This window comes from Schistocerca nitens, chromosome 6, assembly GCF_023898315.1.
Source record: "Schistocerca nitens isolate TAMUIC-IGC-003100 chromosome 6, iqSchNite1.1, whole genome shotgun sequence".
In the NCBI taxonomy this organism is placed as follows: Eukaryota; Metazoa; Arthropoda; class Insecta; order Orthoptera; family Acrididae; genus Schistocerca; species Schistocerca nitens.
In genome coordinates, this window is record NC_064619.1 from 179,236,929 (window position 1) to 179,250,472 (window position 13,544).

At 44.4% G+C, this 13,544-nt stretch overlaps 1 protein-coding gene across 4 annotated transcripts in view; it reads left to right on the forward strand.

Moving 5' to 3' along the window:
• The window catches only part of LOC126263212 (membralin), a 540,938-nt gene that overhangs the window by 150,756 nt on the left and 376,638 nt on the right, over positions 1–13,544 (forward strand). For 3 of the 4 annotated variants that reach the window (XM_049960282.1, XM_049960283.1, XM_049960280.1), the window contains exon 8: positions 12,647–12,691. The exons of the other annotated variant lie outside the window; for it this stretch is intronic. In XM_049960282.1, the coding sequence (XP_049816239.1) occupies positions 12,647–12,691 (45 nt within the window). The remainder of the gene's footprint in view (positions 1–12,646; positions 12,692–13,544) is intronic. 4 annotated transcript variants of the gene reach the window in all.

Consider the following 13,544-nt stretch of genomic DNA (forward strand, 5'->3'; position numbering starts at 1 on the left):
ATTCAACAACATCTTTGCCTCTGCACTTCCGCCTCGACTGACATCTCTGCCCAAACTCTTTGCCTCTGTATATGTCTGCTTGTGTCTGTATATGTGTAGATGGATAAGATGTGTGTGCGAGTGTATACCCGTCCTTTTTTCCCCCTAAGGTAAGTCTTTCCGCTCCCGGGATTGGAATGACTCCTTACCCTCTCCCTTAAAACCCAAATCCTTTTGTCTTTCCCTCTCCTTCAGTCTTTCCTGACGAGGCAACCGTTAATTGCGAAAGCTAGAATTTTGTGTGTATGTTTGTGTTTGTTTGTGTGTCTATCGACGTGCCAGCGCTTTCGTGTGGTAAGTCACATCATCTTTGTTTTTAGATATATTAATTCAATTAATGTTATTTATAGTTTTTTTTTGGGGGGGGGGGGGGCAGTGGCGAGAGAGAGAGAGAGAGAGAGAGAGTTGTTTAGCAGTTTTCATTTGTGCAAGCATTGTAACTCAGATTAGCAAATAATACTTCTACTACTGTAACTACACTACTAGGAAAAAAATCATCACCGTCAAAGACAAGGTCATTTTATTGACTAGTGTTGTTACAGGTAGTTAAAAGTGTAGGATTATATGATAACAAATTCAGACCAAATGAAACACATCTCACAGTAAAGGGTGCCCAAACGGTCACATCGTTACGCAGCATACCCCCTCTGACAGTAATGTAGGCGTGTATTGTCACACGCAGACGATTGTAAAGATGCAGAATGGCAATGTGTGGTAGATTGTCCAAAGCATCTTGCACCTTTTTCAGCAATTTGGCAATGGTTGTTTCAGGCTCTGGAGAACAAGTAAATTCAAGCTTCACCATGTCCCTACATGTTCTGCTGGTGAGAGATACAGTGATCTTGCTTGCCTGGGATATTGTTGTACACCAAGAAGAACATGTTTTGTTCCAGCAACCATATGTGGAACTAGAATGAGGTTTTCACTCTGCAGCAGTGTGTGGGCTGATACGAAACTTCCTGGCAGATTAACACTGTCGCCCGTGAAAGGCAAAGGTCCCGAGTTCGAGTCTCAGTCCGGCACACAGTTTTAATCTGCCAAGAAATTTCATATGTGGAACTGAATTCTCCTGCTGAAAAAGCACCTCACCATCCTGTTGAAGAAATGACAGTAGTGGGGATAACAACTTCTGCAATGTAGTGAGCACTGGTTATTTTACTGTGCAGAAATACCAAATGTGACTATGAGTTGTGACTGATGACCTCCCAACACTGTGAAGCCTGGGATGGGAACTGTGTGTCATAGGTTAATCCTCTCAATAATAGGCCACTCACCAGGTCTAAGCCACACCCATGTACATCCTTCACTCACATACTCTCATCACTGAAGACAACATCGTGCCATTCCACTCTCCAGTTGACTCTTTCATGAAAACAGAGTAGCCATTTTTGGCAGTGTCCGTGATAGCCTGGCCAGATGCACATGTGATCTTAGTCCTGCAAGCAAATGTTTCCTAATGGTCGTTGGTGACACAGCATGTGCAACATGTGTCTGATTTCTTTCCTGGATGATGATCAGTCGGCCACTGCTGCTCACACAATGTGTTGACCTTGACATGTGTCTGTACTGTGTAGATGTCCAGAGTATGGTCAACAGGTGTGGGAATTTTCCACAGACCACTATCAAATGCAGTGATACACCATCGATAAATTGTGCTCAACATATGCGGCAACCTATTGATATCATCATCCAGCTTCCTGCTGGCCGACGATGGTGACCCATTCAAATGACTGAAGTTGTTCGACAGGAGTATGTACTCATTGCCAGGATGTGGTAGTACCCAAGAATGGATATTGCAAACACTGTTCACTTCTACCCCCAGTACAGTTTCTGCCTGCAGAATCAAATCAGAAGCAGCTCAGGTGTAGGCCTCCTGAATGCTATCTGATTGGTGATGACCTTGACATTGAACCACTAACACTATAGTGCCCCCCTGTGCATGTATTATATCCAGGTACCATGTAACACAGATTTTGTTGGTGTTGTACACTGATGAGCCCAAACATTATGACCACTGCCCACCACAAAGTTGTATGCTGCCTAGTGGTGTTGTGGGCACGTGATGCGGTAAGAGAGGTATAGTAGTGGAGCAGAGATGAATGAGGGACTTATTCTAGTGATGATAAATGTCACAAATGCAGAAATCCGGTGACTTAAATGACTTTGACAAAAGCCAGATTGTTGTGGCCCATTGCCTGGGAGTGAGCATGGAAACAGTGAAGCTGGTCAGCTATTTTCTTGCTACTGTCGTGATCAGCAATGGAAAGTGGTTGAAGAATGCTGAAACAATGAGTAGGCGACAAGAAGTTGGACTTTCATATTTCATGACAAAACTAAGGGATTGGAGCCTTGCCCACACTAAAGCAGGATAGGTGGTGATCTGGTGACAGAGTACAGTGCTGGCACAGGCACAAGTGTTTTGGAGTGCGCTGTTCAGCACATAGTGTTGAACAAGGTGTTCTGCAGTAGAGGATCCCTACATGTTCCCATGTTGACTCAACATCATCAGCAACTATGATAGCAGTGGGCATGAGATCATTGAGATTGGATTGTGAATCAGTGGAATTGTGTCACCTAGTCAGATGAATCACGTTTATTGTTAAACCAAGTTGATGGTCATCCAAGTGAATGGCTGCTCGAAACATGCACTGTGCCACAGTCACAGGCTGGTGGGAGCAGTATTATGTAATCGAAGGCAGCATAGCCGCTGTGGAGTACGTGAACATTACTATGGACTACCTGTAACCCCTTATGCTTGATGTCTTCCCAACAGTGATAACATCTTCCAACAGGATACCTGTCCATGTCACAAGGCTATAATTATGCTGCAATGGTTTGAGGAGCATGATATTGAACTCCCATTGATGTCTTGGCCATCAAATTTGGCTTATCTGAATTCAATGAAACTCAGCTGGGACACTATCAGGCACTAGCTCTGTGCCCACAGACTACATTCCGGAGGTGGACCAACATGCTTTTAAGTAGGTGTTCATAATGCTTTGGCTCATCAGTATATTACTACTGACTGACAGATGTGACTTGGATCCAATGTGCACATCTGCCTACAAGTATAATTGGTATTTAAATTATACTCTTAAATATTTATTTATTTATTTATTTATCCCCCAGGTGTCTCATGGCTGTTTTGTGAGTTCATGCTAGGTGCACATGGGACCCTCAGCTATTGTGGGCCTTTCATCCTTCTGAAGCTTCAGTCCCTTCCTATTGCTCCTCCCTCCCTGTCCCTTCTCCTCCCTCCCTGTCCCTTCTCCTTCCCCCTTCCCCTCTCTCAGAGTCCTTGCTTACATTGGCCCAGCTATCCTCTCGGTTTCTGGTATTTCTTCTTGGTTTTGTTCCTCTTACTGTTCCATTTTCACCTTTCCTTTTTGGCATTTTTGCTCCTTGTTTGAGGTTCGACCTCCCTTTCTAAATTTTCTCTCTGCAGTGAGAGACAATGTGGGAAGAACAAGATACAGTGAAACCCCGCTTTTACACTTTTCAAGGGACTTCACAAAAGTTGTGTAAAAAGCAGGAAAATGTAGAATTTGGGAAACAACGTTTTAAGCTGTAAGAGTTATGTATAAGATACCCCCTTGCATTTTTGCACTTTATATATGTGCACATAATAAGCATCGAAATATTCATGTCAGGCACTTTTTATTATCTAATAATGGTTTATTATCTAAAAAAAACCCACTGATGTAATGGAACTGATAACTGGGAAGCAGAAATGTTTGACTACATTTCGTACGTCATTATAGATGGCTTTTAGAATGCCTGCAGCTGTCGTTCTTCATTTAAATAATGAAACATTGCATCAGTTACATAGTTTTTCATGCTTAGCGCAGTGGGTTTCAAGAATTTTTTTCTCAATATCGAATTCAAATATTTACATAAATATTTTGTGTGGTGTTTGCATATATGTTATTTGCGTCTCTTGAACTGTAGTCATCTTTTTGAGATTATTTGGTACTGTGTCTCCTCAGTTATGTAGAAAACCATACACATACAATCTATCACTCATATTGTTTTTTTGTGTGACATCACAAAAAATATGTATGTAAATATTGCTCTTAACAATGAGAATAAATCCTTGAAACATGTTTTGCTCAGCATGAGAATATACGTAATTCACGCTGTGTTTAAACCAAACACATCTGAGTAATGCAAACCGAATGAAGTTGTCAACTAACACTACAAGCGGCCAAAAGACGAAACACACTAAATATGTTTGACAGAGGTGTGACAATGATTACAATAATCACACAACTGTGCATGTGCTGTAGAGGCAGTTTGCAAATGGTTGGATTGGTCATGATACCTGTATTCTTATGAACCTAGTTACTCTTATCAGCCACCATGCAGAGTAGAATTTGGCAACGGCAGGAGATACAGCACAAATTGTTCCAACTTTCACATATTTACCAGTTTAAATCCGCTAAGTAGAGCACCCTGCTTGTGGACATAAGAAATTTGATGGGAGCAATAAAAAATATCATAAACAGTGGGAAAACGTTACTTCCGGGAACGTAAAAGTGGGGTAATACTGTACTTAGCATCTTTGGCGTGGGCCTTCCCACCTCTCCACCTTTTCCTAGATGCTGTTGTCTTTTAAAGCTAGAAAATCAGCATGGTAGCCAGTCCATGTGGTGGAGTTGTTATGTACCCTTTTGGTTGAACCCCCTGACAACACGGATTGCTTATCTGATACCTGCCTGTGTATTCCCAGGAGTAGTTGCTAGTTATTCTGAAGCATCAGAACTCACAGCAACAGCTGCCGTGTGTGCCAGACCACTCTTTCTGTGGCTGCACAGTGCCCATGGGGAGAGCCCCTGATCGGAGTGGGTGGTATCAGGGTGGATGCTGTTCATATATAACACATTAACTTTCAAGCTAACCCTTCTTCTATGGTTATGTATATACTTGGCAACGGATCTTTTATTGCTGCTTCTTATAACTCTGCAGCCTTCCCTTGTCTGGCGACATCCTGGGAAGGAGGGCTAGGCTCACTGGCTTGAGGTGAAATCCTTTCCCTCTACCTGGTGTACACCAGGACTAAAGGGGGCACTTTCACCTCCACCAAGCTCTTATTTTTCGTGGAAACTATTGAAAAGTTTGGTGAAGTGGACTCTTGAGTAATATGCAGTCGGGTTTGCTGTCAATCAAAACTACTTTTGCTGCACAGTCTGTGGCCTTTAGTGCCTGTGACCATCTTGGTGACATCCTGGTGTCCACTACACTTCCCAGTCTTTGAATTTGGTTCAGGGAGTAATTTTTATTAGAGAGCTCATTCTTTAAACTGATGAGGATCTCTGGGCCAGTCTGGATCGGAGGGGCATTCATTTTGTTTGGCGTGTTCAGGAAGGCCGTAAGAACAATCACATTGATACCGCACCTTTATTCTGGCATGTGAAGAGGATACCCTCCCAGAGAAGGTCAAGGTTGTGCGTTATCAGTGTGATGTAAAGCCGTACATGCCACTACCCATGAGGTGTTTCCAGTGTTTGCTTTTTGAGCACATGTCTTCCCACTGTACAGCAGACACTCTATGCAGGGAATGTGGACATTCATTCAGTAAGGGGTGCCCCTGTGTCCTGTCACCTGTGTGCATTAATTGTCATGACCCATCACTCTTCACACTCACTGAATTGCCCAGTTATAAAATATATATTCAGGGGTATAAGTCCCTTGATCATTTATCCTACACAGAACCTCATCAAAAACATGACCATCTTCATCCTGTGTCTGTGACATCTAATCTTGCCTCTGTTATGTCCTCCCACCTCCCCCCCCCCTTCCTCCTCCTTACCCCAGTCCAAAATCCCTCTCCTTTGGGGCTCCCACACCCACCCCTCTGGGTGCCGCTCCCCCTACCTGACTGGAGAACTGTCCCCCTTCTTCGGCACCCTCTGGTGATGGGGTCCACTTCGATAGCATCTCCTAGGCAGAGGCTGCCAGAAGGCGGCCGTGGTACCCACAGCCCTTGTGCCCCGAAGTCTGCCTGCTTCTCTCAGTTCCAGGTCTTGCTGAAGCCTGCTGTCTCCGGGCCCTGTCCTCCTCGATCTAAGAAAAAGGAGGAGGAGGAGGAGGAGGAAGAGGAGAAGAAGAAGAAGAAGAAGAAGTCCCAGGATGATGCCCCTCTGGTGCCTCCAGAGGTGCCAACTCCCTCCTCACAACCTGAGACAGTTGCCTTGTTTATGAAACTTGCTGGCAGATTAAGACTGTGTGCCGGGCCGAGACTCAAACTCGGGACCTTCGGCTTTCGCGGGCAAGTACTCTACCATCTGAGCTACCCGAGCGTGACTCGTGCCCCCATCCTCACAGCTTTAATTGCGCCAGTACCTCATCTCATACCTTCCAAACTTTACAGAAACTCTCCTGCAAAACTTGCAGGACTAGCACTCCTGGAAGAACGGATATTGCGGAGACATGGCTTTGGAAGGTAGGAGATGAGGTACTGGCAGAATTAAAGCTGTGAGGAGGACGGGTGTGAGTTGAGCTTGGGTAGCTCAGATGGTACCGCACTTGCCCGTGAAAGGCAAAGGTCCTGAGTTCAAGTCTTGGCCTGGCACACAGTTTTAATCTGCCAGGAATTTCATATCAGTGCACACTCCACTGCAGAGTGAAAATCTCACCTTCATTTATGAATGTCACCCTGTCCTTGTTGGTGGTGGATGGTGACATGGTTGCATGACCAGTTTTGTGCTGTTCGCCCCAGGTTTGGATCCCCATTCTGTACTTTTTCATTGGAATTGTAACAGATACTACCAACACCTTCCGGACTTGGAATCCCTTATTCCCTTTTACTCCACAGCTTCTATCATTCTCCAGGAATCTCATTTACTGATAAGGCTCACTCACTTACTCTTTGTGGGTGTTGTGCTTTCTGTTGCATCTGGTCCATTGAGGGCTTCCAGAATGTTGATGTTTATGGATGTTGAAACTCCTGGCAGATTAAAACGGGGTGATGGACTGAGACTCGAACTCGGGACTGTTGCCTTTTGGGGGGCAAGTGCTCAACCAACTGAGCTACCCAAGCAGAACTCACAACACGTCCTCACAGCTTTACTTCTGCCAGTATCTCATCTCCTACCTTCCGTACTGCACAGAAGCTCTCCTGTGAACCTTGCAGAAATAGCACTCCTGGAAGAAAGGAGATTGCAGAGACATGGCTGTGAGGATGGGTCGTGAGTCATGCTTGGTAGCTCAGTTGGTAGATCACTTGCTCACGAAAGGCAGAGTTCCTGAGTTTGAATCTCAGTTCGGCACACAGTTTTAATCTGCCAGGAAGTTTCATAACAGCACACATGTTGTTAGTACATGGATCCCCCTTCATACTGAATTGGACTTCTGAATCCACTTGGACTCTGCAGTCACGGTTTGCAATCTCTGTCTTCACACTGATAGGCCAGCTACGCCTGCTGCTCTAACTTCTCTCCTTAGCAACTACCCCTTCCCTTCCTCCTTCAACCATGATCTGTGCCTTCTTTGTGATGGTTCCCCTTCCTGTTTCAGTGCTGCTTATGGATTTTTTCTGCCATAGATCTTTTGACCACTTCCCCTCCCTTTCTCCCTTCATTACACTGGTCGCCATGCGACAACCTCTGCGATAAGGACAACTTCCTGTTGATTCTCATTCCTTTCCCACCACCCGGTGGCCAGGTTACTTTGCTGGGTTTCCCCTGATGCTGATTGGCTCTATACACCTCTGTTTGTGTTTACCCCTCTTTGTCAGGTAGTATTGATTAAGTCATCCATGACATGTCCGCTACATGGGGAACAGTATGTTGCTACCATTGGACCACGTATCCCTCCTTTGCAGGTTTTGGCGAAGATTTGACACCTGTGTGGACAACAGTACCCCATTGTGTGTCTGGTATCTCCGTATCCCGGACTCTGTTGCTGAACATTTTGCATTTCATTATGCTCGATCCTCTGCATCTGAAAATTATCAGTCTACATTTTGTGTCCTCAAACAGTAGGTAGGACGACTTCCTTTACTATTTACTACACGTCATTTGGAACCTTATAAACTGCATGCAGTGAGTGTGAATTCTGTTGCCCTGACAGAGCTCCAGGGCCAGACCGAATCCACTGCCAAATGCTCAAACACTTATCAGTGGATTGACAATGTCACATCCCTGCCATTTTCAACTATATCTGGAGCAAGGGTGAGTTTCTGTCTCAGTGGCAAAGTATGATCATCATAGTACTGAAACTGGGTGAATCCTTTTACTGTCTCACTAACACCAGCTAGGGTGCAGACTGCTCCATACTGCTGTGGCTCTAAAAAGCTCTTATATTGACAGTTCTTGATTATGGGAGCCTGGCTTACGACTCGGCATCCCTTTCAGAATTGCAGATGCTGGACCCAATACACTGTTTTGGGGTCCAACTTGCAACAGGCACCTTTCAGACCAGCTGTGTGAACAGTGCACTTGTGAAAGCTGGCATCCTTCCCCTACAGATTTGGTGCCAACAGCTGCTGATCAACTATATGATACAAATGGTTCAAATGGCTCTGAGCACTATGGGACTTAACAGCTATGGTCATCAGTCCCCTAGAACTTAGAACTACTTAAACCTAACTAACCTAAGGACAGCACACAACACCCCTATGTGATACACATTCACTGCTCCACTGAGCATCTGAACTGCCATGTCCTCTTTCCTGGTAGGGAGATCTACCTCCCACAACAGAGACTAATGTCTGGAGTCAAGATCGCAATTTGCATACAGATTCTCAGCTCTAAACTCCATCTTTACCCACTGTCACCTCTGGTTGGGGGAAAATTACATGTGCCCCCATGGTACACTGAAGAGCCAAAGAAACTGGTAGACCTGTCCAATACAGTTTGGGTCCCCCACAAGCATGCAGAAGTGCCGCAACACACTGTGGCATGGACTCAACTAATGTCTGAAGTAGTTGTTGAGGAAATTGACACCACAAATCCTGCAAGACTGTCCATAAATCAATAAGAGTACGAGGGGCTGGAGATCTCTTATAAATAGCATGTTGCAAGGCATCCCAGATGTGCTCAATAATGCTCATGTCTAGGGAGTTTGGTGGCCAGCGGAAATGTTTAAACTCAGAAGAGTGTTCCTGGAGCCACTCTGTAGCACTTCTGGGTTTGTTGGGTGTCGCAATGTCCTTCTGGAATTGCCCAAGTCCGTTGGAATGCACTATGAACAGGAATGGATGCAGGTGATCAGACAGGATGCTTATGTAGGAGTCACCCATCAAGTTGTTTCTAGACATTCAGGAGTCCCCTATCCCTCCAACTGCACATGCCCCACACCATTACAGAGCCTCCACCAGCTTGAACAGTCCCCTGCTGACATGCAGGATCCATGGATTCATGAGGTTGTCTCCATATCCGTACATATCCATGCACTCGGTACAATTTGAAACGAGACTCGTCTGACCAGGTTAAATGTTTCCAGTCATCAGCAGTCCATTGTCAGTGTTGACGGACCCAGACGAGGCATAAAGCTTGTCGTGCAGTCATCAAGGGTACACGAGTGTCTCTTTGGCTCCCAAAGCCCATATCAATGATTTTTCTTTGAATGGTTCGCACAATGACAGTTGTTGATGATGGCCCAGCATTGAAATCTGCAGCAATTTGCGGAAGGGTTGCACTTCTGTCACGTTGAACGATTTTCTTCATTTGACACTGGTCCCGTTCTTGCAGGATCTTTTTCGGGCTGCAGCGATGTTGGAGATTTGATGTTTTACTGGATGCCCGATGTTCATGGTACACTTGTGAAATGGTCGTGTGGGAAAATCCCCACTTCGCCGCTAGCTGGGAGACTCTGTGTCCCATTGCTCATGCGCTGATTATAATAACACGTTCGAACTCACTTAAATCTTGATAACCCGCCATTTTAGCAGCAGTAATCAATCTAATAACCTCGCCAAACACTTGTTGTCTTATAAAGGCATTGCCGACTGCAACACTGTATTCTGCCTGTTTACCTATCTCTGTATTTGAAAAAATATGCATGCCTATACCAGTTTCTTTGGCACATCAGTGTGTGTACCCTGTCCTTGGATCTGCCTTGACCTCTCCTTTGGAGCAAAGACTTAGCAGGCCATATGGTTTTTCACCGCCGTTTTCTGATTGTCCTCGATGTATTTCTGGGTTGAGGTGTGGTATACCCCTATGGCTGTAGGGGCTATAGACGATCTACACACATGCAAGATGCAGTGAACTACACTCCCTGCCAAACGGATGCAGTGCATTCACAGCTCAGCTACCTTCGTTCTCGCACTGACGAGTTGTTCTTAATCAGCAGTGACTCCTTGAGCAGTCTTCAGGCTACCAACTAGTGCTACCCTTAAAATCCATTGGATTTGACTATTCAGGATCTCCTGTGTGATCTCCACCACATTGGATGATTGGTCTTCTTTGTATGGACCCCTGGTCATGTTGTGATCCAAGGGAATTGGTGCTGACCATTTGGCCAAGTTGACTATCGAGATGCCAACTTAGGAGATGGGGGTACCGGAACTGGACCTTTGGTCCGCTGTATGCTGACAATATTTCGAGACTTGGAATGTGGATTGGTGTGCACTGGTTTCTCTGAATAAACTGCGAACAATAAAGGAGACGACAATCGTGTGGTAATCTTTTGTTCATGTTTCTCACAGGGAGTCTAGTGTCCACTGTCTGCTTCGCATTGGCCAAACTTGGTGGACCCACTGCCACATCCTCTAGCATGAGGATTCATCACCATTGGCAGAATGATGCATGTTTCACAGTGACAGACATCCTACTGGACTGCCCAAATGTGGCCACCTTACGGAGAAACTTTAAACTTGCTGACAAAGCCAAAGAGGCTGATTTTGTTTTATTTTTTACCTGTGAAAATCGTTTTTACTCCCCCTGTGACGTAGGACACATCAGCCTCGTCGGCCACTAGAGGGATTGGGCAGGGTACCATGGTGTCTCCTTTGACCCAATATGTTGCTCGGTGGTCCAGCTTGGTTCCTGCTCTTCCCACCTCTTTAATATTTCTTATCCTTTCACATCTGTTGTTGGGTAGCATACTAATTATTGTTGTTCTCTGTCATGAGGTTGTATCTTATCCGTGTAGCTAGTTGTGTTGTGGTAATGGAGAGTGTGGAAGCACTGGTCAGATGCAGAGTGTGTAATTCTGGTTGCATAATGATGGCATCCGGCTGCTTTGTGAATGGGACAGCTCTCTCCCACCTTCATCCTTTTATCCCTCTGTCACTTGCACTTGTTTCTCTCCCTTGGTTTTTTGGATTCTCTGATACAGTTGAGTCCACTGGGCTTTGTCTTTTGTGACTTCCCTCTCTGGGGACTGTTCCTGGCTTGACACACAAAGGATTAAGGGAACTGACCTCATAGTTTTAACCCCATCAATCACTCTGTCCAGCTATCCATTTTCTGCTGCTGTTGATATTACCCTGTATTTATTTTACCAGAAATTCTTATCTTCTTTCCATTTCACTTCACTGACTCATTCTCAGAATGAGCCTTTGCAATTCCTGTTTCATATTTTACAGGTTTCGTACCATACTCGACTCCTGACATTCTGTGCTCAGACTCGTGGAATATTACTCTTTCATTGGTTATGCTATCTTTTTCTCACTGTTACCTCCCCTTTCGCATTCCCTCCCAGAGAGCAGAATGGGAGGCTAATCCATAATCTTTAGCCAAAGGAGAGATGATCATGACACTTTCTCACTTACAGGCCATTTGTCCTATCGATACACCTTATGTGTCAGTGCTGCATTGGTTTCCATTGCCTTCTACATCCTCATGCCATTGGTCATTGCTGATTCTTCTGTCTTTTAGAGGAAGTTTCCCACCATAAGGGCAATAGAGTGTTCAGAACCTCTCTCCATTCCTCCAACCTCTTTGACAAGACTGTTGGCAGATCGAGAGTGATTTACGTGGGAAGTCTTCACCAACCATTGCTGATGATATCGATTCAAAATTTAAGCAGTGGCTAGGTTTGAATGCGAGACCCCAGTACATTTTGATTACTAGTCAAAGATGTGACCACTAGACCACAGGTCTATGGGTAAGTTACTCATTGAAAATCTGTTCGTGGAATTTTATAGGTGTGATTCTGCATGTTACCTAGGCAGAAATTAAAAGTTTGACATTTGGCAAGCACTCACTGTTTACTCACTTGTGAGTAAAATTAAAACATATGGTGTCAAACTTTATCTGTGATGGCTGTGATTATGTTAAAATAAAGATGAGGACAGAAGGGAAGAATACCAAGGAAGAAATGGACACTTAGCTAAATTCTTGAAGATGGGGAGACTTCTGTGAGATCACAAACATTCTTTTCCCATGGTTGTATTAGTTTATATTATTAATTTTCTGTTGAAGTCCCACATTAATGAGATAAAACCAGTATTGACCATGTTGTTTGTTTAAATGTGCCACACATTATTACTTAGGGGTGTAACCTTTTGGTCAAAAATAAAGCTCAGAAATATTTTCAAACATTTCCTATGCCGGTGATTAATAACTTCCTAATGTCTTATCAGAGAAATAAAATCTTCTATCTCTTCTATTATTTGAAGTGAAGCAAGCTTACATGCTCATTTATTTTTGTCTTTCAGATATTTTAGTAGCAAGATTGGGTCCAGTCACAACAGTGAATTACAGTATGTTCCACTTTAACACATTTTAAATAAATCTGTTGTTAATGTAAGCCACAAATTTAAAAGCAGATCCATTTTCCCATTGCAGTAGTTAATTGTAAATACAGGGTGAGTCGCCTAACATTACCGCTGGATATATTTCGTAAACCACATCAAATACTGACGAATCGATTCCACAGACCGAACGTGAGGAGAGGGGCTAGTGTAATTGGTTAATTCAAACCATAAAAAAATGCACGGAAGTATGTTTTTTAACACAAACCTACGTTTTTTTAAATGGAACCCCGTTAGTTTTGTTAGCACATCTGAACATATAAACAAATACGTAATCAGTGCCGTTTGTTGCATTGTAAAATGTTAATTACATCCAGAGATATTGTAACCTAAAGTTGACGCTTGAGTACCACTCCTCCGCTGTTCGATCGTGTGTATCGGAGAGCACCGAATTACGTAAGGCTCCAAAGGGAACGGTGATGGACCTTAGGTCAGAAGAGACTGGAACAGCACATTACGTCCACATGCTAACACCTTTTTATTGGTCCTTTTCACTGACGCACATGTACATTACCATTAGGGTGAGGTACACGTTCGATGGGCGTTTCATAGGACGTGGAGAACGCATAAATTGGCCAGCCCGTTCTCCTGATCTTAAGCCTCGGGACTTCTTTCTGTGGGGTACGTTAAAGGAGAATGTGTACCGTTATGTGCCTACAACCCCAGAGCATATGGAACAACGTATTGTGGCAGCCTGCGGCGACAATACACCAGATGTACTGCGGCGTGTACGACATACATTATGCCAGAGATTGCAATTGTGTGCAGCAAATGATGGCCACCACATTGAACATCTATTGGC